At 41.6% G+C, this 27623-nt stretch overlaps 1 protein-coding gene and 1 non-coding gene across 3 annotated transcripts; both read left to right on the top strand.

The window, feature by feature from the left end:
• The first annotated feature begins 497 nt into the window (after nucleotides 1-497).
• Nucleotides 498-27623, top strand: LOC149089320 (potassium channel, subfamily K, member 16-like). 2 transcript variants are annotated; one of them, XM_089237869.1, is made up of 6 exons: nucleotides 508-855; nucleotides 17085-17235; nucleotides 20070-20255; nucleotides 20374-20706; nucleotides 21790-22016; nucleotides 26497-27622. In XM_089237869.1, the coding sequence occupies exons 1-6, from the start codon at nucleotides 841-843 to the stop codon at nucleotides 26935-26937; spliced, it is 1353 nt and encodes a 450-aa protein (XP_089093995.1). In that variant the 5' UTR covers nucleotides 508-840; the 3' UTR covers nucleotides 26938-27622. The 2 variants fall into 2 exon arrangements, with proteins under 2 accessions (XP_089094004.1, XP_089093995.1); XM_089237878.1 differs by lacking the exon at nucleotides 17085-17235 and having other exon boundaries at nucleotides 498-855; nucleotides 26497-27623.
• On the top strand, nucleotides 25557-25628 carry TRNAA-GGC (transfer RNA alanine (anticodon GGC)). The gene has a single exon. It is a non-coding gene; the product is annotated as a tRNA-Ala (tRNA).

The following is a 27623-nucleotide window of genomic DNA, read 5'->3' as shown; positions in this document are numbered from 1 at the left end:
TTAACAATTATTAGCGACTTTGCTAACCTTTTGCATAATTTCTTGTGATGATTGGCAGTTGCTCGTATTTTTCTCGCAGAAATGTGGTCACCTTAGCAGTGCCGTCTTAAGAGTATCATGCCCCCTACCTGGCCAAGTGATTTTCCCAGAGGCTTTATTTACATGCCGATCACAATCTCGAAAATTTCCAGATCTAATTTTTGTGAGGCTCCCCTCTTCTCTTGAGACCACTGGGCCGTGACCGGGTGGGCCCATGCGATAAGCTGTCACTGCACCTTAGTCGTTACGGTCACGCCTAATTATGAAGAACCACCCCCAGCACGTAATTTGTGATTGGATGACGGCGGTATGCGGAGCTACTGGCACGGCGTATTCATCCACCTGTCTTTTATTTCATGCTTTGTTCGAAATGAGAGCCAAAAAATAAGGACAATCGCGTCTTCACTCTGGATAGAAGCCAATGAGAATGAGAAGTTCAAACAACGAGACGACACCACACTGTCGTGTCTCTCTTCCTCGGTCAGTTCAACTTAATTCTCCTTCAACGTGCAGTGATCAAATTTACTTTCCCAGTGCCGATCAACAATTTCTTCAAAGGCGTTCTTGTTGTTGGCTTTAATGGATTCTGACTGGCGCCATCCATTATCGTGCGCGTGAGCGAAACATCGAATCAAAAAAAAAAATGGAATTACTGTCGAACGGAATGCCTGATATTGTTATCTGATGTTTTAAACGTGACTGTCACATACTTGGAGTGATTTGAGTCTGTCGGGAACATGTGCTTCGACGAGATTCGGTCCATCAGATCGTTGTTGGATATTTTCGAATTGACGTAACGGAATGATACCGAGAACGGTAAGAGATAATTTAAAAATATTTTTATATACTTTGCGGTCAGAGACAGAGAGAGGGAGTGCGAAGTCTGTAGCATCTCCGTGAAGTGACCGGCAGCCTCTGAGATTGCCCAGATTCTTGACACTGTCAACTCCACACGTTGCTTACGCATTAGATATTGATCTCTTCAAATATTGTCCAGATTTCAAACACTGGACACTTCACATATTGACCAGAACTTCAGACATTGGTCACTTCACGTATTTCCCGGATTTCTGATACTGGACACTTCGCATGTTTCCCAGATATCAGACACAGGACACTTCGCACATTGCTGAAATTCCATACACCGATGATTTCACATATAGGGGGCGCCATTCAAGTATTACATCAGCATCGATGGGAGGGGGGGGGGGAGGCAGAGGGTTTCGGATTTGTTGAATTTCGATGATGGGGGGGGGGTGGTTTGAATGATGTTTACGTCATAAACTACCCTTTATAAAAATATGAAATATTCTTAAGGCCCCTTTCACACGGAGCGGATGCGGACGCGGGTCCGCATACCCTTTCAAACGAGCACTGAAGATGCGGACGAATCGCCCGCATCTTTAGTTCGAAATTCGTGCATAAAAAATGTTTTTTCGCAATTTTTGTAATTATTTTTCTCCTTCACCCCTGATTCAGTGCCCATAGGCAGCCTAGAGGCATTCTTTGGTGGTTTTTATCATTGAGCCTAAAGATGCCTCCATTCCGATCCTCACAAGTAGTCGATGGGAGAAAATATCTTAAAATATTTTCAAAAAATTTTGAAAAAAAATCTGTCTTTTCGGAAAAATATGAAAGAAAATTCCAAAAACACATCCAATGTTCGAAAAATCCAATCCAAAAACATCCAAAACATTCGATGTTCCAAAAAAAAAAAAAAAATTCAGCAAATATCAAAGAATTTGCAAGTATAAAAAAAGGGAGGGGTTGGGACTTTCAAAATGCCTGTGCTTAGAATTATTCACATCACAATTCTGTCTTAGGCCGGGATTACACTATAAAAGTTTTGTAAAAGCTCTTTGATAAAACGTGAAAAATTCAACCATTAAGATCACCGGTTGCATTTGCTTGAATGTAACCGATGCGCCTATTGGTTGAATTTTTTAACTTTTATAAAAGATCTTTTACAAAACTTTATAGTATAATCCCGGCCTCAAGTACGGATTACACTATAAAAATTTTATAATAATTCTTTTAAAAAAGCAACTAATAAATTGCAAGTGCAACCGATAAATTTATTAGTTGCTTTTTTCAAGTTTTATAAAATAACTTTTATAAACCTTTTAGAGTGAAATCCCATCCTTAGATTAGTCACTTCTGAAATATAAAATTTCATTTTTTCAGTTTATAGACTGAATATCGAGTAAAATATAGTAGGTATCGAGGGAACCACCAAAAATATTCAAGTGCTAGGGTCTTCAAACGGCCCTGAGTGAACAAACCGTACGTGGATAACGTTGTTTAATAAAAGTATTTTTTTTAAAGTTTAAAAAAATTAACAGTTAAAAAATTTAAAAACATAACAAATATTTAAAATAATATTTCAGATATTTTTAAATAATTTTAAAAATTTAAAAAGAAAAAAATTAAAATTTTTAAATTAAATTTAAAAGTTATTAAAGTATGTAGTCAATTAAATATTCGTAATGAACAGAACGGCTTATAGTTTTGGTCCCGTCAGTGGCCGTTGTTGGCAGGTTTTATTGTATGAAATTGTGAAATATGGACAAAAGGCAGTTGAGGTTGCTATATCTCCATCTCAGAAGGAAACAAAGGGATAGACGTATGTAGGTACATTATATTAATGAGCAGGGACCATCATATGGTGTTTTTAAGGGTATTTATGGCAAATAATTAAAAAAATTCCGTGAAAAATCACCTTCAAAAAGTAGCCAAAGATGCGGACGAATTCGCTCCGCATCCGCATCGTCTGAATAGCCCCGAATAAACCTATTGTCAAAACTTCTATGTGCGGATGCGGAGCCCGCACTTAGGTTTTGACACATGCGGACGACGTCCGGACCCGCATGAACATTTCCTAGGTGCGGAGATTTTTCGGCTCGTCTGAAAGGCGCAGTATATTCCAATTGTTAAAACTTCTTCCGGACCCGCATCCGCTCCGTGTGAAAGGGCCCTTTTATGGAATCTTTATTAGGAATGCCAAAAAAAAAACAAAAAAAACCTTTTCCTTAGTTTGTGGCCACCTGAGCTAACATCCCCCCTTTATTGATAAATCCTCTATAGACTTCCTTCTTTAATAGATCTTTACAGATCACCCCACACGTACCGTCTCACTTTTGGGGAGGGGGGGTCAGTTAAACTGTTTTGTGTCAACTCAGCGCGTCACATGCGTTGTTCTTGAGTAATTTGTTAAAAAATTATTTTTGCCGCTGTGATGGTCGAGTCGTCATAGTGAGGGACTCGAATCGCGAGGCTCCGGGTTCGAACCCCACCGTCGCCGCAGTGGTGGTCGGCTGAAGTTGGTTTTCTGTGGTTCCTAACTTCGAGATGCGAATGCAAAGCCGATCTCCCCATTAAAAAGCCTCGTCGCAGAGGCAACAGGCCTACAACAATTAGATCTTCCAACATTACACTTCACTCATAGTTCAAAAAATGTATGGTAGATGGTAGCACACAGCAACAATCATTACACAGAAACAAGCTTCGCAGTAGGTTCATTACACAGACATGCACATCCCAACATGTACCAATTCGTTAGAAATTCCGCAAAGAAATATGGACGAGGTATATATATATATATACACGTATGGTTTAGTAGTAGTAATTTGCTGGACTCCCGTACATAAGCGGATGCGTGCTCTTCGAACAGGGCGTGTGTGGTTCATCAAGGGTGTGCACGGTGATCGGAGGGAGTTGTCTACTTTCGCCCTGTCATCTTTGCTAATGACACAATTTTTCGTGGATGGCGGAACACCACCCCTTCCCTCCCCTGCTACCTCTGTACCGTCCATGAACCTATGTGATGCGGACGAGAAAACAAGTTGCGATGATTTACGGAACACAAGCAAAGAGAGAGAAACTACTACTCCTTAAAACAATTTTCTCGTATGAGTGAAAGCTGTGACCGCAATTGGTTTGTGAGTAGGTGGAATATTAAAAAAAGAAGCAAACGTTTGGCGTATTTTATTTTCAACTAGTTGTTACCCACGGCTTTGCTCGAGTGGATTTTGTAATCTGAAAATTACCCGGCGATAACATCCTTTGAAACCATCATGATCATCTTGGGGGGGGGGGGGGTGTTGAACTTTCAGAAATCCTAAGTGGGTATCTACATTATGAAATATAATACTGACCAAATTCCATATTCATAGCTTCAACAGTTTCAGCTCGGCACCATGATAGCCCCATATAACCTTTAAACTGCCTTATGACCCCCCTTAGAGGTTGAAATTTGAAAAGTCCCTCCTTAGTGAGTCCTCACATCAAAAAATAAAAATACTGACCAAATTTCATATTTATAGCTTCAGCAAAGATTGCTCCATATAACTTTTGAATCCTTCTTACGACCTTATGGGTCGAATTTCAGAAAACCCCTTTTTAGCTAGTCTTTACGTCTTGAAATAAATCTACTGACCAAATTTCATAAATATATCTTCAGTGGTTTCGGCTATGCGTGATCTCGCCTTTGAACCCCCTTATGACTCCCTTTGGGGTTAAATTTCGAAAAACTCTTCTAAGTGAGTCTTTGCGTCATGAAATAAAACTACTGACCAAATTTCGTGTTTTATAGATTCAGCGGTTTTGGCTCGGCGATGATGAATCCGTAAATCAGTCAGTCAATGAATGAATCAGTTAGGACACATTTTATATGTATAGATTCCCTTGTGAAATACTTGATCAGCGTCGTATGGGCCGACCTTTTTAAACGCCAACTATTCATAACAAACTTAATATCAGTGACTGCAAGTAATAAATTAACTGACTGAGATATTTAATGAGTGAAATATAAAAATACATTTCCCCCATTAATAATCACCTACCTCGTAGAGGTGAACAAATATAGGAATGGGTTAAGAAATTCTGGTCGCCCCCACATGAAGCAATTTAATATGCGGAACATATTTTGACATTTCAGAAACTCAATTATTTTAGGTTAGTCACTGATTTCCGAACCACTTTTGATGTTCATACTGTTGTTTGTTTCCTTTAGAAAATGTAGGAAATACCTAGGGAGGGTTTCGGGGTTTCGTTCTTAAACCACATGCTAGGGGAGCATATTTCTTTAACATCAAAACTGATGTTCACAGTGGAGACAATATATTTTGAGAGGTTTTCTTTTAAAAGAAATGCTCCCCAGTTTTCGTTGAATCGAATGGTATTAACCAATCTCAAAATATTTGATGAAATTACTGATTCAAGAGCATCTAAATATGGTCACTAATCTAAACTGTTATGACGAGGAACATCATTTAAGACATCTAATTGGTTTCGTCAAGTAAATGAAGTTAATTTGCATACTTTTAACGAAAATTCTAAGTTTAATCGGATTGATCGATTCGATTAACTCAACTAATCGGACCAACAATCTATATATATAAAATTGATTTTCTGTCTGTCTGTGTGTATGTTCTCTATACAAATCTACAATTTTAGATCGATCGTCACCAAATTTTGCATATATACCAAATGGGACCCGACTTGAACGATAGGCTACTTTAAAATTTCGCCAGACCAGGGCAAATGCCCTAAACGGGCAAAAAACTGTCCGGTAACAATGGTTTTTGGGCCTCAACAATCACTTTCCGAACGTTTACTTTGGTTACCGTGGTTCCCTAGCAATGTGTTTCAGACGTGCCTTTACAACGGTTTGTCACTTCTTTAATCCTGTTAGTATATGTATAATAGTTTATGCCTTTATAATGGTTTGCCACATTTTCAATATACTCTCAGTAATGAGGCTTTTTGAATAGACGTCATAATCATCATCAGCATCGCTTTGAGAGTCAGGAAAAGGGTGATCCTCATAGAAATCAGTGCTAAAATTGTCGATTTTACTGTAGAAATGCGGAAATTAGTGGGATTTTCCGCCCCATCAATAATTTTAAAAATTGTATTGAATTCTCAATTTTTGAAATATTGAGGTCGCTTAGAGATATACGAAGCCCAGGAGATTAAAAATGAAGTAATTAGCCGGACCTACTTTTGAGTTGGATATTCATGCAATAACATTGATTTCAACTTTTTATTTATATCTTCTCAAGCATGAAAATGAATGTCTCCATATTGTCTTTTGATATTCAACTGCATCAATTCATGTAGGTAAGGATATTTTAAAATTAATTATGGGACCGTAAAAGTACATCGAAAAAATTCCACAGCTTTAATTAAGCATTTTTGAAAGCTGAAACAGGCAGATTGGATAACTTGGAGTTTAAGGGGGGGGAAATCGAAATACCTAGCGCGCACGCGCCCCCCTTAAAAAAGAAAAAAAAAGTATATATTCATTTCTATGTTTCTTTAAATCTAGATTTGTTTAGTTCATGAGTCACACAGGAAGTCGCTATATTGGTTAACTTAGACACGGTTTGCATGTCCCTCAAAGAAAGAGGTAGATATCACGTACGTGTTTCTAACAGCCTCATTGAAGAAAACCCGGGCAGCGCCGGGTATTATGGCTAGTGATTAATAAACTCGAAACACAAGCTAAAAATATAGTGTATTCAATTTATAATCATGTGAGAAGTAATCTGCGTGCATACATAGCAAAGGTCACTGCAGCAGTGTCAGAAAGTGGTGGTTAGACTCCTTGTGTATATTCTCGAATGGCAATCCAATCAGAGGCTCAAGCAGGATCGATCTTTGGAGGGGGCACGAAGACACAGGGGTATGGGTCGCAATGAATTTCTTAAAGAAAAATTGTGAGTTCTTAGGCTTCAAATAGCATTGAAATAAACCGAAATTGATTATAATAATATATAGCCTAAAAGTATTTTCATTCAATATTCCAAGTTTTTAATAATATTTTTTCCATCAAAACTAAATTTTTGATTGTATGGGGGGGGGGGCGGGCATAGGGGCTCTTGCCCCCTCCCCCTGCGTACGTCTCTGAGCCCAATATACCTAAAGAAATTGGGGCAGAGCTGACGAAATTTTGCTGACGGGGGAGGGGTGCCAAAAATTTCTAAAGAGCTGCTGACGTAATACTTGAATGGCCCCCACTGTCCAAATTTCAGACACCAGATCTTTTACACCACTGTCCATTTTAAACATTGCTCTGATTCCAGACACTGACCATTTCACACATTACCAAGACTTCAGGAAACTGAAAACTTCACTTGTCCACGCATCAGGCACTTGCGACTTTTTTCAAATATTTTCCAGCTTCCAAACACTGGACACTTCTCATATTGCCTAGATTTCACACACCGGTCACTTCACAAATACGCTAAATTTCACACATTACCCACTTCACATATTGGCCAGATTTCAGACACCGGACACTTCACACAGTGCTTAAATTTACAATACTAGCCATTTCACACCTTGCTCTTCAGAAACTGAAAACTCCACACATTGCTATGACTTCGGAAACTGGAAACTCTACATGTTGCCCGCTCATCAGGCACTGAGCACTTCAAATATTGCCAAGATTTCACACATTGGTCACTTCACAAATACACTAAATTTCAGACACTGGACACTTCACACAGTGACAAAATTTCCAATACGTGGCCACTTCACACGTTTTCCAGAATTTGGATACCAGTAACTTCACACTAACACTCGTTATTCATACTTCCTAGACACTTCACCGCATTGCAAAAAACTTTAGACATCGCCATTCCACAAATTGTCTAGATATCTAATTCAGGATACGTTCCACGTTGCACAGATTCCTGACAATGGCCACTTCACATATTTCTCAGATTTCAGACACCGGACACTTTAAACATTGTGCAGACACTGGCCACTTCACATATTGCTCAGAGACTAGCCACTTCACACATTGTTCAAGTTCCAGACATTGGCTACGTCACACATTGCCAAGACTTCAGACATTTGAAAGTCCACGTGTTGCCCACGAATCAGACACTGGCCACTTCAAATATTATCCAGATTTCAAACATCGATCACTTCAAATATTGTCCAGATTTCAATCACTGGATACTTCACAAATTCCAAAATTTCCGACACCGGCCATTTCACATATTGCCAAAATTTCAGACACCGGACACTTCACATATTTCCTAAATTTCCAATACTGGACACTTCACATATTTCCTAAATTTCAAATACTGGACACTTCACATATTTCCTAAATTTCCAATACTGGACACTTCACATATTTCCTAAATTTCAAATACTGGACACTTCACATATTTCCTAAATTTCCAATACTGGACACATTCCGCATTACTCAGATTCCTGAAATTGGTCACTTCGCATATAACCCAAACATCGAACGCGTTGCACAGATTCGAGATGGGTACCGCCCACGTTACCCAGAAACCAGACACCGGCAGATTCTCATATTACCCAGACATCAGACATCAGACCTAAGGGACCGATCAGTTGCTGACCACTTCACGAAGATGCTAGACTTCACGATAATTCAGGCATCTGCCCCTTTCACTTCCAAAGACAGATGGTAGTACTTCTCGAATATGGAAACACTCATCCACTCTGACACTATAAACTCGCTAGGACCACACATAGCGCTCACGCACGCACGCACACACAACACCTTCCGGCGTGTAACTAGCACCAGCAAGGGAAGGTTAACGAGGTGCATGTACGGAGTAGTAGTATTAGTATAAATTCGTAAATGGGACAAATGGGAATGATTAGAAGGATATTCCAGCGGCAACAAAAAAAAAAAAATCAAACTGAATTCTTTCTTTTTTCCTGAAGCTAAATATAGTTACTTTTCTTCTTAAATGCATTTGTTGTTTGTTTCAGTTTCTTTCTGTAGCACGACAAAGTGTATTGTGATCTCTGTAGTGTATCACAACTAGACACAAAAACCTTAAAATAACATTTCGGAGATCTAGAGAAAGAGAGGCACCCCCCACGCTCTCTCTCCCTCCTCTCTAAATATACGTACTCTCCAAACGGAGAAAAATAAAATGTTTTACAATGAATCTTCAGGTTTTTTTTTTGTGGTTTGTGAAAGAGATATAGTGAAATCTCGATATAACGTCCCTGTCGACTATGGGCGGAGATATGGGGGGGGGGAGCGTGGGGACATTCCACCCCCCCCCCTCCAGGTGGAGTCGACTGATCTAATGCATATATGTAATTGACACATCATCATCATCGTGCCCCCCCGAGCAATAATGACCGTGCCACCCCCCCCCCCCCAGACTTCCAAGTCTATCTCCGCCTATGCTGTGGACCAATAAAAAACGTCGTAGAGGGAATATTACTATATCTATATAGAGGAGGTAGTTTAACATTTTGACAATCGGCATTTCCAAACAAGACTTGAGAAAAATATCGTTGTACAGCGGGGCTGGACAAATTTCCAAAAATGTACGTGCCCGGTCAGGCTCTGTTATGTGCCCCTCGTGGTTGATAGGTTATGTGGTTCTCGTGGTCTTTCTGCTATATGTACGTGATAGATATCGTATAGTTGTCATAGTCTTTCTGCTATGAACACCTCCTGATCGATAGAACATAGCTCTCATAGTCCTACTGCAATGAACTGCTGGTACATATGGTTCTCGTGTGACTCCTGCTATGCACACCTCTAGATAAAAAACGGCTATGGTTTTCGTGATCCCTTGGCTACATCGCCTCATTGGCGCAAGGTTAGAACGCATTTCGACGCCTGCTTCTAATATTGAAAGAGAGGTTACAGGGTGAAATTCGCACCTTGCTGGATTTGACACGTGTCAACAAATGGGATGGTATCTCAAAGGCTAATCATCCTATCTAAGTGAACCAATTGTCGTATAGAAACGTCCTCTATACGGGACGGGTTGAAAGGTTGAAGGCAGTGATGAATTTTCTTCCTTGTAATCTTCATCTCCACAAATAACCAGTCTTTCGATGAATCTTGTAACCAATTGTCGTTTTGAAGAGAAGTGTGTGTGTGTGTGTGTGTGTGTGTGTGTGTGTGTGTGTGTGTGTGTGTGTGTGTTACAACTCATTTGGATCCTATATCTGTATCTTAGAAACTCGGAACGATACAAGGCTGTGAATTTGAAAAAAATATTTGAAAATATTTCAAGATGCCGTGATATATGAGTGCAAAGTACAATCAGAATTTATAGCCGCGTGATACGCCGTGATCTACACCGCACGTACTCGAGAAGCGAGGAGAAGGAGAAAAAAGAGGCCACTCAACGGGGTGCGTGAGTTGAACAAACCTGTTTGTTTTCACCTCGATCTGCTCATTTTCGCTTTCTGCTGATAAGGCAGTCCGTTTCTTTCTTTCCTCCTTCTACGCAGACATCATCATCATCACACCCTTACATTTCAGAACCCCTCCGTCCATTTTCTCTATCCCCTTTCTCTTTTGCTATGTGCGGACATCTCTTCCTTCACCCGCTATCCATTTTTTTAACTCGTACCTCTTCGCTCCACTATTAGCGCAGCCATAGAGCCCATTCTTCTTTCCTGGTGTTACGCCCCCCCCCCCCATGCCCAGTCTTTCCATTTAAGTTCTCTCAACATTTTCGTTGTCAAAGTTAGCTCAAAAGAATGACAGCACGTGGTGTATTGTGTGAATTTTCCTTATTCGAAAACTTCTAAAAATTTATGTGTTTACACAGAAAGCTCTCTTTGTTTGTTTCTCCCCTTACAACTTGCCACCTGTATGCATCGCACCCCTTGCGCCCTCGCTTAGGTGACCCCCCCCCCCCCAAGAATATTAGGTGCGAGCATAGCCGAGTCTATGGTTTTTCCGCCTGTATATATAGGTGCAAGTTTTGGCGTCCTTTATACCCATTCTATTCAGAGATTTTCTTGACCATCCAATTCCTAAAATTGCCTTCCCTCAGCATTCATCGCCTTGAGCTATGGAGTGTATCTGCATAGCCCCCCCCCCCCCTTTCCTGTAAGATGTAGCATGATAGGAAGTGTTTTCAACCTTTCAGGCACCATGGGCCACTTCATTGGTTTGGAAACGTTTCGCTGGTCACTTAAGTGATCTGGAACAATGCCGGAGATCACTTAAGTTATCTGTAAATGTGCTGGGGATTAACTAAGTGATATGGGAATTTATCGCGGGTCACCTAATTGATATGGAACTGTGTCATGAGTTACTTAAGTGATCTGGAAATGTGGCGCGGACTATCACATCCACAAGTGTGGAGCTGAACAGGTTACAGCCCGGGAGGCCCGGGAAGATTCTTGTCTTTTTTTTTTGCTGTTTTTCATACTATAAATTTACTGTACTGGAGCTCCCCCCTCCAAATATCCTAGTCAGTGGGCCCCTTCTGCAGGATGTGGGGACTTATGACACAGGCCACTTGAGTGCTCGGGAACTGTGTCGTTGGTCACTCAAGTGATCTGGAAATGCACCGCATCACTTGAATGCTCTGGAACTATGTCGCGGATCACTTACGCAATCTGAAAACGGACCGCGGGCCATTTGAGTGATCTGTGAACATGACGCACGTCACGTGAGTTATCTTTAAATGTGCTGCTTAGTTCATTTTTACAAAAGTTTGAAGTCGCGAGCCACGTCAGATGGCCCCCCGAGGGCCACATTTTGACACAGGACCTCGATGGACAAAACCCATCTTTCTCTTGCCACTGTCCTTCGAGATTGCGGGGAAGGAAAACGGATGCACTAGCGGGAGAGAGTGAGATGATTTTTGTTTTTTCTCACCTAAATATATGAATGAAAGACAAAAAGTCTTTTCTTCATTCCTTCATTTCCTTTTTTATGTTATGCTGAGATGAACACGAGAAAAAAAGTCTGCTTTTCTCCACCGGGAATCAAACCCAATCCTCTTTGCAAACCGGGAAAGCGCGCTTCTCCGTAAATCGCATCACTGCATTCACTCCGCAGGAGACACGGCCATTCCTTCCTTACTTACTGCGGCCACTTGGGGGGGGGGGGGGGGAGAGGCATTTGCTGAAGTTAACGGAGGGTACTAAGACTCACAAGACGTTGGGGGATCTGGAAATGGAATGGAATATTGCTCAAAGCGCATGCGCAGAACTTGAATCTCCTCTGTGACGTCTGTTATGACGTTGCGGCGTCAGTCCCAGAATCTTTTACGTTATATCTAGTAAAGATAAGATATAACAAACTAACGTCTCCTCTGTGACGTCCCTTATGACGTTGCGGTGTCGGTCCCTGAATCCTTTACGTTATATCTAGTCAAGATAAGATATAACAAACTAGCAACTATAAGTCCGATATTCTCAAGTAAACTCGACTAATCACAGAGGAACGAAAAAGACCAGAAACTGTCGTGACTTCGTGCGGAAGACTTCGGAAAATGTCGTGACTTCGTGCGCAAGACTTCGGAAACTGTCGTGACTTCGTGCGGAAGACCAGAAACTGTCGTAACTTCCTGTGGAAGGCCAGAAACTGTCGTGACTTCGTGCGGAAGACTTTGGAAACTGTCGTGACTTCGTGCGCAAGACTTCGGAAACTGTCGTGACTTCGTGCGCAAGACTTCAGAAAATGTCGTGACTTCGTGCGGAAGACTTCGGAAACTTTCGTGACTTCGTGCGCGAGACTTCGGAAACTGTCGTGACTTCGTGCGAAAGACCAGAAACAGTCGTGACTTCGTGCGCAATACTTTGGAAACTGTCGTGATTTCGTGCGCAAGACTTCGGAAATTGTCGTAACTTCAGAAACGTGCCACGATGCAATGCGCACACGCGTTCTCATAACGTCATGAGCTAACTATATTCCGTTTAACGTCTGAGCTGTTTTTAACTTTCGCCAGCTTGGGAAGGTTTCGCTCTGTTGTTTACACCTTATAGGGCCGCATTCACCGACATGATTTAAACTGTAGTCACAATTTTTGGATAAGAGATTGTGGCGATACGCTAATTCTGTCATTACTAGCCGACGTCATCGCTTCGGGGATGTTCTGCTCGTAGTGACGTACAAGGAGTCGCTGCCAACCTTCGTCACAACCGATCCACGGTTGTTGCATGGATTGTCATTTGCATATTCTCGGAGATGTGTGCTGTGTATAAAAAGACTGAGCTATGTTAGGTCGTCGCTGCTTTACTCCGTTCACTCGCTGGTTGTAACCGTTAATTCTCAAAAATGTAAATTTATATTCTGTCTGCTCACAGCTCTTGGTGCTGTGTAGCATATCTTAACTTCTAACGGAATTATGTTTAATTGTTAATTGTTGCAGTAAACCTGTTATTTGTTACCGCTGTGTCATCCGTCTTTCCGTGAGTGCCTTAATCCTTTGAGAGATGAACACACTTAATCCTGTCTGACATTGTCTACGAGGATCCTATTTTGGGAATCACCTATCTACTTGAGATATCTGGGGGCCCCAGCGATAACCGAGAAAAGATCAACATAGATTGGTTAAAAACCTGAATTTAACCAATCCGTGTCGATCTCTTATCAAAAAATTGTGATAGTAGTTTAAACCATGTCGGTGAATACCGCCCATAGTGTGTTTACGTCGCTAAATTTACGGTTCGAAAGTAACTCACGAAGTTCAAGAGTAACTCTTTTCCCCACGAAGTCTCGACCGGTTCAAGAGTGACTCATTTATTCTCCTCTGTAATAGGTCGAGCTCACAAGAGAATATCGGACTAATAGCCGCTTGACGGAAGACCAGTTGACTTCTTTCCGAGTTTACCCAGCACCTCCTAGAGATAGAAGGCCTCTGCACTGTTTGCCATAAAGGTCATTCCGACTACCTAGCAAGTATGCTACATCATCCTATTCCGTTTCTTGTTATTTTGACTTAGAATGTTCCTGATTGGCTCACAAATACCGCATAGTGATGATTGGATGTGGGGCATAGAAATCGCCAATTCTGAGCCCGATTATTTCTTTTCCTCACAACGATGATACTGGCACGAGCAGGGAATTTTTTTTCCTTTAATATTCTGAGGCGAAATGGACTACTTACTGACGTCATAAGCAGACTGCGGAGGCCTTCTATCTAGGAGGTGCTGGCTCACCTCAACATAAAATCTAGGAAAAAGTCTTTCCGCCAACGAATGCAATGTTTTCTCATATACACAAATATAAGGCCGTCAGGTTGTGATTGTGACATTATGGCGCTTTTTTAAAATGGGTACAGAGTAGAAATTAGCATCGTGACGCAATGAGCATCGATGTAAAGTGATTTTAATAACCGGGTTCGAAACCCACTACTACGATTTCGATTGTCGTAGTCGTCTTGCTATTGTTGATGGCGCTAATGACGGGCTGAAACAGACAATGGCTATCTGCCCGCATTGTCTGCGCGTGTTCCGTGATCAGAATTGGCGGAACACCAAACGAAACATAAAAGAAACTTTCTGTTTCTCTTAATGATTTATTCAACAAAAGAGGATTAAGCATTTTTTTTCCCCTTCTGGTTTTTTGAAACTTAGTTCAAAACTATGTTTCAAAACTGTTGGAAAGGAAAAACGGCAGCGAGCGCTCATTTAAAACCAGTTGTTTCCTAGGGAAGTGATAGCGAAATGTTAGCATTGCCACTACTTAACCGTACAATGTATCTCGAATAATTCCTCTGGAGAATTTCTGACGAATTGGTACATGCCGGAACGTGTGGTATGTATGTATGCGTGGCCCTATATAATGTACTTATGTAGTTAATTATGCTTATATTTCGTGTTTTTCCGGTGCTGTCATTTTTCTAAGTGAAAATGGTAAATTAAATTGTACCTGTATTTTTGTGTTATGTAAGTGTCGTGTTAAAAGTCTGTCTGTTCTTTGCAAACAGCGTTTGCTATATTGTCGGCCAATCCAAATGATTTTAGGTTATGACAGTAGCCAAAAATTTCTTTCGGGGTGAGATGTACAGGGTGGGGGAAAAAGTCCGTAGAAAGTTTAAAAATTCATAAAAACCGGAAAAATAACCGAAATAAAAAAAAACGGTTGGTTTGCAGGGTTAGCATCGCTAGGTCACGGGAATTTTTTTAAGACGGGGAAAAAAATAACTAAAAACAGCCGATAGGTGGCACTGACGTACACAAGTCGAAGAAAGGATACGCAAATGACGAACAGAATGCCTCCAAATCATTTATTACAGCAGTGTATGTTCCACATGACCACCACCACAAGGGATAACACATTGCATGCGAGTCAGAAATCCAGCAACAGCAGAGTGCAGCAGGTCCAAATACACGGTTTACAACGGTGAACTGATTGTGGATTAGAAGCGCAAGTTCTTATAACCCTCTCATTTGCATATTTCCACCGAAGTCACTCGTACTAGCGCCACCTATCGGCTGTTTTTTAATTAGTTTTTTTTCCCTGTCTTAAAAAAGGTCCCGTGACCTAGCGATGCTAACAATGCAAACCGTTTTTTTTTTAAATTCGGTTATTTTTCTGGTTTTTATGAATTTTTAAAGTTTCTACGGACTTTTTGCCCACCCTTAGAAAAGTAATTCAGCGATCGAAAAGTAAACTCAATCACGCAGCTCCATATTAGTTATTTTCTTTCATTTAGGGAACCCGGAACATTGGGTCGCAGGGACTTCCGAAATGGGTGATACGAATTCACTTGCAGTCCTGTTATAAATGCATTTATTGCATCCTTAATTTCGAAAACAAGAATGGGTTCATGGTTCGCGAAGTTGATCTTGTCGTTGGTTATGGATCGCGGCTAAAAGACAAAGTTAAGAATCCCTGAAGTAGAGTTACCCGTATAGCAACCCCACGGGTGACAGGCTTATGGGTATCTATCCGGAGATCCAACTTATCTTTTAAATTTTTACACAACACAGATCATATATACAGGGTGTCTATTCTTATCTTTGTCTAATGGCTGTTTCCTGAACCGTTGATTTTAGAGATAACTTTCATTTAGAAAAAATGTTTCAAATGATGTTTCCCGTCATCTTAAAAGCCGTTCAAATGAAAAAAAAATTATTAATGAAAAATTTACAAAGTTTAAATTTTTATACGGTCCATCCCGTCCTCTAACTTCCAGTTAGAAAGTTGTTTTCCCCTGTCTTTTTTGAGGCCAACAAAAAATTTCAATTTTTTCCTAAGGGGCCATTCAAGTATTAGGTAAGCAGATTTTCAGCCATTTTTGACCCCCTCCCAGTCCCTTGTCAGCAAAAGTCAGCAAAACACTGACCCCCCCCTCCCCCCGTCAGCGAAATTTCGTCAGCAACTTAGAATATTTCATATCTTCAAAAAGGGGTGGTTGATGACGTAAGCAACCTTCAAAACCCCCCTTCCCCCCCCCCCGATGCTGACGTAATACTTGAATGACCCCTAAGTGCAATATTCGCTGAGATATTTCAAGTAAAAGAAATTGATTTGAAAAAAAAAAAAAAAGAGATAAAACAGTGTAAACTAACGGAAAATGTTTCCCCCCTATGTCCGATAACGGACACCCATGGGACCGAAAATTTTGTTAGCTAACTAGGAGTGGCCGTTAGTAAATAATAAAGTACATCAAGTCCCGTCTGTGCAATTCAAAAAAAGTGTCCGTTAGTGGAGGTGCCGGCTAACGGGAATGTCCGTTATGGGAGGTTCCTCTGTAGAATGATCGCGTTTCTTATGTTACTCACGAGAGGGCGGTAAAGGTATCTTCCTTGGAACCTTCTGAATTAACAAGTAGTGTAGAAATTTCCGATTTTCTAGACTTGACCAGCTCCAATTTTAATCAAAACGTAACATTTCCACTACTTCTTTTTTGAAACGGAACGGAACGGAAGGGGGAGGGGGAAACAGTACACATATTCGTACGCCATCTATAATTCATTTAAAAAATTTCACCTAAAAAACGAATTCAAATCATCAGAAAATGATTGAGCAGGCCACCAAGGGCATCATCCAAAAGCAAACAGTTTAAAAAGGTTTCGCTCCTGGATGTGAGAGATACTGTTTAAGACAGAGGGAGGGGGGGGGGTTTGGCCGCAAGAAAAAATGATAGGCTATAGAGGACCCATGGGAGAAAAGAAGTTTAAGAAACACTGTGTTAGAGAATGCAAAATGAGCTGTATTCTTATGTTCACTCTGTAGAATGTCAGCCCATGATCAATAATGTATCACCACGAAGCATCACCCATGAATGAAATATCTGATAGTTGTTTTTTTTCCGTTGCAATATATATAGGGAATAGCGGTGAGCAAGAAAGAGCTCCTGTTCATCTTGCTGCTGTTTATCGTATACGTTCTGGTTGGTGGAGCCGTCTTTATGTTGCTCGAGAGCCCGAGAGAATATCAACTCCGCCAAGAATTGGCTGAGCTTAGGATTGAATTCCAAGGTGATCGATCGATTATTCAATTACTTTTTTAAGGAACCAAAACCAATCGTTATCATCTCGAATGCTATTTTTAAGGTCAGGCCGAAACATTAACCCTCTTCACATATACTGAATACTGAAATCGATCACGAGTAGCCTGGCAACCGAGAAACTAAACGACTCAAGTAGCCCGTTGTCCCTCACACGGTACTACTAAAAATAAAATCTCAAAACCCGAGAAACGATACACCATTTTAGTTCACTTCTTTATCTTCACGAACAAAGGCTCACCGAATAATATGAAATTCTTAATGCATTTCGACACACTATGGGTGCTGTCTTCAGACGGTAAATACAATACAGTCGAATCCCGTTTTAACGAATACCATTATATCGAAAATCCCGTTTTAACGAATACCATTATATCGAAAATCCCGTTTTAACGAATACCATTATAGCGAAAATCCCGTTTTAACAAACACTTTTCTAGTCCCACATTTAGTTTACGTAGGAGAAATACAAATACCTCGAATTCAGTTATAACGAAGTGATTCCTCCGGTCTCTTGGAGTTCGTTATATCGGGATTCGACTGTTAACGGGATAACCATTATCAAAGCTGACCAGGTATCCTACTACTTGGTTTGGATACCAAATCTTAGTTCTCGGTTGCTCAGCAGAAAAATATATCTCCGTACAAGTCAACGTCGTGGTAGGAAGGAAACTTAGCGCCTCTCTGCGTGTACGTCTAATGCAACGTTCTGATTAGTTGCTTGCAAAATGGAGCTATTTGATTGGTCTATTCGAATTCTCTTACGATTCCCATTCGTGATGAACCTAAGACATGGCGTTGCGATAAGTGGTGTTGGATTATTATTGCTTACTAATGGTATTGGTCAAGAGGGGCCACAAATTTCATAAAGCCGAGTTTTTCCAAAGTCTAATGTTGATTTTGACTTCTATGAAGTCACGTACATTCGTGCCGTCAAAAATGCATTAGTAAATAAACGATAATAAATCAACACCACCACCAATCACAACGCCATGGCTTAGGTTCATTACGATAAGGAACTGTAAGAAAATTCAAATAGCTCAATCAAAAATAGCTCCATTTCGCAACCAACCAATCAGAACGTTGCATGAGACTTATACGCGATCAGCTTCATTTTGACCATGACGTTTGACTTGATCAGACGTCTTTTTCCTCCGAGCAAACAAGAGTTAGTTGGGTTGAATTTTTAACCCAACCCCCTAGTGGGATTCCTGGTCAGTGTGGGTAGTGGTTATAATATATTTATCCTCTGAAGACGGCACCTAATAGTGTGTCAAAATGCATTAGGCATTTCTTAATATTCAGAGTATTTGCCTTTTTTCGTTGTTCTTGTTTTGTGATTATAACAGGCAAAGAATATTATTTACTCGTCCACTTCCTTATCTTCCTGCACTTATGAACCGGGTTGGAAAAATATCAAATTTTCAGCGATTCTAGCCGCGATGAAGATGATACCATTTTCCTACACCATTATCTCCACTATAAAAGAAGAAATAGAAGAACATTATGGGTTGGTTCATCCATTCAATGATTCATCGTAGACTATTCGTGATGGCAAAAAAAAACCCTAAAGGAATCGGATTCCAAATTCATCGCATTCTGCGGAATGAGGAATGAGACTTGCCAGGAATTAACGAGGTTCATTATTCATGCTATACATTGTAGGGACACCACCACCACAATAAAGGAATGTGCTAGGCCTGTTGAACGACCGCTAATTACACATGAGGTAATCAAATTCACGTAGTAAATACCCATTGTTTAGAGGAAGTTGGAAAGTAGAATTTTTAGCGTTTTTTTTATAAGATGAAGAATCCGATGAAGAGCTGAAGATCATAGAGTTCCTGTCATCGTTCCGAGAGGCAAAATCCAACTGCGTTTATCTTGGAGGGTGTATTATAGCTTTTCCATATACTCTCTGACAATACCTGGCCATTACATACGCTTCAGTCAAGAGAGAAAGTATGGGGGTCCTTGAGGAAACATTCCTATAGAATGATGTACGTACTTCCTTCGGGGAACCCCGTATGGTTTCATATAATTATATTTGCCAGGTGAGGGAAAATGTCTCATATTCCGGGGACATTAATGCCTTCTGTATTCCGGAATGAACGTACAACATGTACATTTCTACTTCACCTAAAAAATTTTAAATTGAGCAGTTGATCGCCCATCGTTCAATTCGACGTTCATCCTCGATCACGGGAATTTGAACAAATGTTTGGGCAGTTGTGATACTGGAGTGGGGTACGACTAGCACGCAAAGTCACCAGTCACCCGTTCGCGTAGGTTTTCTCGTCGCCAATACTCCAATATCCTCTGTGTGATTGGCACCATAGAAATGAACGAATAGGGTCACCTGGATACCGAGGTTTTCTGGTATTTAGGCAACATCAGAATCTTCTTGTGAGGAGGGCCTAAAGGAGCCCCTACACACACTCTCCCACACACTATCCGGAAATCCTCTGAGGAAAAGCTGTTCAGTCCTGGACTTCGGTATTTCCGGAACGGAACATGTATGGTGGAGAACTGCGCAAACTTGGCGGACTGTTCAGGTGGCCTGATGAATAAACAATTGTGAATAACTGCGCGGTCTCGATCTGTACAAGCCGACCGGAGTGTATGTGGAGGATGTATTCAAGCCGCATTCGGAAATCTCGACAGGCCGTCCCGATAAGTTTTTCCTCAGCGGATTACCGGAACGTGTGTGGGGTTGCCTTAAGAGGTGCCCAGTTGTTGTATGATCAGTATTATTTCCGGTTGTGTGAAGTAAACTGACGTTTGCGGTATTTCAATCACACACAGAGAAGCTGGATCTGCTGGAGGTGAATTCCAACTTGTCGAGGGCGGACATGGAGCAGCTGATGCGCCGACTGGCTCTCATCCGGAGCAACAGCTTCCTTCTCGGCGATGGTGACGCCAACGATACACACACGAACTGGAGCTTCGACAACTCTTTCTTCTTCGCCATCACCGTCGTCACCACCATCGGTAAATAAATGAAATACACATTAATGCCAGACCCGACTATTGTATTGAATCGCCGCAAATTATGTCGAGAAGCCCAGATTTGCTAACTGTGATTGGGTATGTTTTTTTTTGCATGCAGGGTATGGCCACTTGGCTCCGTCGACGACGCCCGGTCGCTTGTTCTGCGTCATGTACGCAGTCGTAGGCATTCCACTGACCGGCATCCTGTTGGCGGCCATCGGAGGTCACTACAGCCAGCACCTGGTGAGGCAGCTCCTCAAGGCCAGGCAGTCCAGGAACCCGAGGCTGTCGCAACTTGTGACCGGGATGACGTGCCTGGTTCCATGGCTGATGGTTTTCCTCGTCCTGCCGACGGTGCTCTTCATGTTTACGGAGGGATGGTCGTTCCTCGAAGGATTCTACTATTGCTTCATAACGCTGTCTACGATCGGATTCGGGGATTACGTAGCAGGCAAGAGTTCCTCTTTCTTAACCCTTTAACTGCTCAGTCATCTATGAGCAAGTGACTTGTTCACTCACTTGCTAATTCACTTGTTCACAGACTCACTCCCAGTTTCTCACACTGACTTGTTCACTTCTCACAAATTTTCTCATTCGCTCGCTCATTCACTTCCACGCTCGTTCAATCACTTGCGCTCATTCACTCACTTGCTGATTCACTTGTTCACAGACTCACTCCCATTTCCTCACTCACGCGTTCACTTCTCACTAATTTTCTCATTCGCTCGCTCATTCACTTCCTCGCTCGTTCAATCACTTGCGCTCCTTCACTCACTTGCTGATTCACTTGTTCACAGACTCACTCCCATTTTCTCACTCACGCGTTCACTTCTCACTAATTTTCTCATTCGCTCGCTCATTCACTTCCGTGCTCGTTCAATCACTTGCGCTCATTCACTCACTGACTTACTCGGTCACTTGCTCACTGACTTACTCGGTCAATTGATCACTGACGTACTAGGTGACTTGCTCACTGACTTACTCGGTCACTTGCTCACTGACTTACTCGGTCACTTGCTCACTGACTTACTCGGTCACTTGATCACTGACGTACTCGGTCACTTGCTCACTGACTCAGTCACTTGTTCATTCACTCAGTCACTCAATTCGATCATTCATTTGCTCACTTACTTGGTAATTTGATCATTCGCTCGCTCAATTCGTTCCTGACTCATTACGTTCACTCACTCGGTCACTCACTGACTTACACTGTCACCTGCTCACTGACTGATTCGTTCATTTACTCATTTGCTCATTTCCTTGTTTATGACTCATCCACTTGCTCACTCACTTTCTCACTGACTATCACTTGCTATAGCTCATTCCTTTTACTTGCTCCCTCATTTGATCATTCAATCGCTCAACTCTTTCCTGACTCCCTTTTTCGTTCGTTCATTCACTTTCTCGCCTAGCTGCTCATTCGCTTGTTTATTCTCTCGGTCACTTGCTAATTCACTCACCTACTCAGTCATTCATTTTCCCACTTACTTGCTCACACGTTCGCTCAACCGCTCAATCGTTTCTTGCCCGACAGGTAATTTCAAGAAGCAATATATATGGCTGTACAAGTTGATCGTGCTGCTGTGGATAATCTTCGGCCTGGGATACTTGGCCATGATCCTCAACTACATCTCGCGCGCCATGCGGTGCAACAAGCTCAGGAAAGTCGAGAGGAAGCTCTCCAAGAACTTCCACCACACGCAGCAGAGGATGGGTCAGAGGATCGACGACGTCTGCAGCATCATACACGACATCCACAGGGTACGTATATGTATATGTCGTCGATAAATGCCGTAAAATACTAATTCCTCACGTGTTTCAAATTGTTTGCGTGTTTACCGGAGGAGTTAGAAATGAGGAGGCATACGCTAGCATCCTTGGCAACGTCACCTGAATATATTCACAACAGATGGTGCCATTATACCAATAAAGAAGAACGGTTGTTCTCCAACCAAAGCAAAGCCGCTTTTAATATGGGATTCTGAATGGAAGAGGTCAATCCATCCCCAAGGTCATCCATCTCAACACACGGGCCACCCAAGGCATGGCCTAGGTTAGTAGTTCTTAACCGGGAAACGGGGAGGGGTGCGGGAAAGTATTTTTGGGGTGCGAGCTAAGAAAAAAAAGTTATAACGTGTTGACTGAGGATTCAGAAAGATCAAAAATGTCGGAAAAAATAATTTTTCTAATTCTTTGAACAATATAAGTCATACCGACATTTAACGCCTCATTTTAAAGTTTTCTCACGCCGAAATGTGTGGTGAGAATTTTAAAGCTTCCAGCTTGAAAGAATTTATAGAACACACCAAGGCCGTAGCGAGGGGGGGGAGGACTTTTGGGGTCTTGTTCCCCCCCCCCGAAATGTGAGAAAATGACCGAAAAAAGGGAAAAAGATGGCCAAATCTATTTTCTATCACTTTAGTCCCCCCGAAATGAAAAAGTGCGCCCTCCGAACGAAATTTCTGGCTACGGGCTGGAACACACACTGATATGCAATTTTCAGATGATTTTGCGAATCAATTGCGAATCGCTATGTGATTCCGCAATTAATTAGTTGATAATTGCAAAAAAACGAAATCAACAAATAAACAATACATTATTCATTATATTATGGGGTCCGGAAAGGTAAATCGAATCACCCTGTGGGTTCAGGATGAAGAAAAGGCTCTCCTAGGTGCATAGGAGGACTCAATGACAATGAGATCCGAAATATTGCTATGATTTTGAAACGCATATAAGTTGGTTGGTCGAAATTTCCAGCTAAGGTAGAAGCTGTCCCGTAACATTACTTTGCTTGCAGGCACCATGATGCTGTTGAGGCAGTCCTGGGTTACTCCTTCCCAGTGCACAACATTAGCTGTTGCTGAAAGCGCACAATGGTGCTCTCGAGATGAATGTTTGAGTTTTTTTCCTCTTAAGCCGGTATTACACCATAAAAGTTTGGTAAAATCCCTCTTATATAACTCAAAAAATCCAACCTATAAAGCTCATAGGTTATTGGTTGTTTTATAAGAGGGATTTTATCAAACTTTTATAGTGTAAAACCGGCTTAATAGGAAATCCCGGCCGTAGGCTTGAGTAATATAGTGTTAGCATTTATAGTGTAAAAGGCCGGGATTACACTATAAAAGTTTCTAAAAGTTCTTTTATAAAAGTTGAGCAACCAATATACGCTTATCGGTGGCACTCGCTCGAATGTAACCGATAAGTTGATTGGTTGCATTTTTCAACTTTTATCAAAGTGCTTTTACAAAACTTTCACAGTGTAATACCCGGCCTTAGAAATTTATGGAGTATGCAGGACCACATGCTTAGAATGAAATCTGTCCTGCTTGGAGCCAATGTGCGTCTTTTCTTCTGCGAATATGGATTGCGATTGATCAAAATTTGCAAACAAGTGTGTAAAAAATCAAGTAAAACTACACCGATGAACAGGATTTTGTTTATGAATCCAACAATTGACTAAATACCAAAAACCTTAGACAGGGGACAAATATGAACATGAAATACACGGTAGGTGAAAAGTCCTGGAAACATTTCGAAAATCAATAACAAATAAACCAATTGGCATGAAAAGGTGCACGGTTTGCACTAAAGGCCTGAGGGTTTTTTTTGATAAAATTAAAAAGATTTCATAGGTGACGCTGCAAATCGAAAAAACTTGACATAACACGTAAAATGCGCCACAAACAGTGTAAACTAATGTTTGTGAGAACCAAACGCTACTTGAACATGAGCACCCTTTCAGATGTAGAAGCCCGAGCCAAAAAGGGCGCTTAGATTAAAATGTGATAATTTTGTGTATCGCAAATTGTCATACACATTGATTGTACACTGTTTGTGTTGCGTTTCATGTGTTATGTCGAGTTTTTCGTTTCACAGCGCCACTTGTGAGTGAAATTTGAACTTTCTTTAATTTTCTTCCAAAAGAAAAATTCTCGGCCATGATAGGTATTTTAGTGCAAACCGCACCTTTTTTATGTCAATTGGTTGATTGGTTATTGATTTTCAAAATGAGTCCAGGACTTCTCGTTCACCCTGTATATCTCAAGACAACTCGACTTATTGGGTATGTGATACATAATCGAAATCATAACGGTAAATGCCCCCCCCCCCTTCCAAAAAAGGCAGAGAATTCAATTGCCCTTTTGTCATCCGGTTCTGGCGGGTCCCTGATCGTATTCTAACAAAATTTAAAGATTCGTTGTTGACATCGCTTCTGAATTGGTTTTGTTAGTACCACCATAAAATGCATTTATAGGTGTTTAAATCTCATGAGATTAAACACTTGTAAATAGGGGGCCGTTCAAGTATTACGTCATCATCGATAGTGGGAGGGGGGGGTCCGATTTGCTGACTTTTGATGGCGGGGGGGGGGGGTTGGATAATGCTTACGTCATCAACCACCCTTTATGAAAATATGAGTTAGGATTCTAGGATTCAGAGGGGCAGAGCTGATGACGAAATTTTGCCGACAAGGGGGGGGGGGGCTCAGAAATGGCTAAATATTTGCTTACGTAATACTTGAACGGCCCCTAGGCAATTGCAAGTCGTTTACCGCACAACCCTTTCGTGAACTATACAGAAAGTATACAAGATTCATCGAAAGACTGGTTATTTGTGGAGATGAAGATTACAAGAAAGAAAATTCCACTGCCCCCACGGAGACTCGAACCCCGGTCTCTCGCTTGCCGGACGAGTGCCCTACCATCTAAGCTATGGAAGCAGATGGATTCAACCTTGGAGCGTATATATATATGTTGAAAGGCACCGTACATGGACGGTGTCAACAATCAACTAATAGCTCGTGAATGACAAAGGCCAACCAGATGGCCATATGCATATAGAAACGTCCTCTCCACTTGTCAATACAAGATTCATGTGAAGAATACAATACAATACAAGATTCATGTGAAGAATACAATACAATACAAGATTCATGTGAAGAATACAATACAAGATTCATGTGAAGAATACAATACAAGATTCATGTGAAGAATACAATACAAGATTCATGTGAAGAATACAATACAAGATTCATGTGAAGAATACAATACAAGATTCATGTGAAGAATACAATACAAGATTCATGTGAAGAATACAATACAATACAATACAAGATTCATGTGAAGAATACAATACAAGAATCTTGTATTGACAAGTGGAGAGGACGTTTCTATATGCATATGGCCATCTGGTTGGCCTTTGTCATTCACGAGCTATTAGTTGATTGTTGACACCGTCCATGTACGGTGTGCCTTTCAACATATATATACGCTCCAAGGTTGAAATATTCTATCTGCTTCCATAGCTTAGATGGTAGAGCACTCGTCCGGCAAGCGAGAGACCGGGGTTCGAGTCCCCGTGGGGGCAGTGATGAATTTTCTTCCTTGTAATCTTCATCTCCACAAATAACCAGTCTTTCGATGAATCTTGTATTGGCAAGTGGAGAGGACGTTTCTATGTGTATACAAAAAGTAACTTAACGGCGACATTTTTAACACTCAGGACCGAGATATCTCCTCCCAACTCAAATGGAAGAAATACATTTCAGCTTTCTGTGGTTTTTTTCAACCTCTTTTCTCACCATGGCGAAGGTTGTTTTGACCGTAACGGAAGTTTTTTTGCCCTCCCCTCCCCGTTCTTTCTGTACACCTGTTTAGTGACCCCTCTCCTACCTCACATATAACGTATCTTTCTACTATATACACACTTATGTGACACAGACAGAGAAAACGTAAAGAAGGGTGGCGGATGCGATTGATCACGAAAGAAAAATCTACTGCCACTCATCTTCCTTTCCCCTTCTATTTCTAATATGCGAAGAAAGAAACCAGTTATTTGGTATTTATCACCGTTATTTCAAATACAGATTTGCTGTCAAAAGCCTGTACATGAACGTGTTAAAGAAAGATAGTGCAAAATACCGATGTTACTAAACATCCTCGAAAGAACAAACAATGGTGAATAATCCAGAAAAGGGATTTTGAGCAAAGTATAAAAAATATTGTCGCAGTTTTTTCGGAATCTCCTAAAAAATTGTTATAGAAGGTTAGTACCCCCTAACAGATCGTAGTAAAGGATATCGTTGTGTCAAGAGGAGTTTAACATTGGACTATAGGCAATTTCAAATACGATTTGAAAAAAAATATCGTTGTAGAGGAATTTATCGTTGTATCGAGTATCGTTGTAGTGAGGTTTCACTGTATTACAATTTAATGTTTCCATTGGGTCTTTCCAGCAACGCAGCTTCAAGTCTAGAGGACGCGCTGTCAAGAGGACGCACTCGTCTCTGACAGCGAGAGAGGCGATGATGAGGGACCAGCAGAACCACAACAGCAGCGTCGTCGTCAAGTCACCGGACCCGTCGCAGCAGGCCAAACTCGGCGAACTGCCCACGGCGAAGATGCAGAGACGGTACAGCCTTCCCTTGTCTCCGGAATCGCAGCCAGACAGCGGAAGCAGGGGGTCGCTCCGCGTCTCTACCGATTCCAATTCCCAGATAAAGGCGTGGACGGCGCCGCCGACGCGATCCGACGTCGAGGACAATCGACTCGTTCTAGGAAACATCGCCACCGATATAGTGAGAGCAAATGTCTCATCTCGATACAATATCGACAACAGTCCCTCCGCTGCTCAATCCATCATCGACATGGAAGATCTTCAAGCAACCAGAGTTTGACACAAAGTACGTCGTCACGAATGTTTGGTCTCGATACAGCATCGGCAACAGCCCCTACGCGGAGAAATCCATCATCGACGTGGAATATCTTCAATCAACCAGAGTTTGACGCCAAGTATGTCGTGATGAATGTCTCGTCTCGATACAACATTGATAACAGTCCCTCCGCTGCACAATCCATCATCGACGTGGAATATCTTCAAGCAACCAGAGTTTCACGCCAAGTGTGTTGTGACGAATGTCTCGTCTCGATACAGCATCGGCAACAGTCCCTCCACGGAGAAATCCATCATCGACGTGGAATATCTTAAAGCAACCAGAGTTTGACGTCAAGTGTGTTGTGGCGAATGTCTCGTCTCGATACAGCATCGACAACAGCCACGACCTCCTATATAACCTAGTTATCTAGGTGGTCGTGCAACAGCCCCTTCACGGAGAAATCCATCATCGACGTGGGATATCTTAAAGCAACCAGAGTTTGACACCAAGTGTGTTGTGGCGAATGTCTCGTCTCGATACAGCATCGGCAACAGGGGCGTCGGAAGTGTTTCGAACCTGTGGGTGCCCGTCTTGAGATACATTAAGAAGATACGTTTAAGAAGACATTTTTTTTGTATGAAGTTCAAGTTCCTTGTTCGCCACGGAAAACTCGCTTCCCAATTCATTCCAATAAAAAGTTCTCATTG

This window comes from Pholcus phalangioides, unplaced genomic scaffold, assembly GCF_987345545.1.
Source record: "Pholcus phalangioides strain wild (caught in Gottingen) unplaced genomic scaffold, Ppha-v1.0 ptg000002l_1, whole genome shotgun sequence".
Classification (NCBI taxonomy): Eukaryota; Metazoa; Arthropoda; class Arachnida; order Araneae; family Pholcidae; genus Pholcus; species Pholcus phalangioides.
Note: the sequence above shows the minus strand (reverse complement) of the source record. Positions and strands in the feature narration are given on the sequence as shown.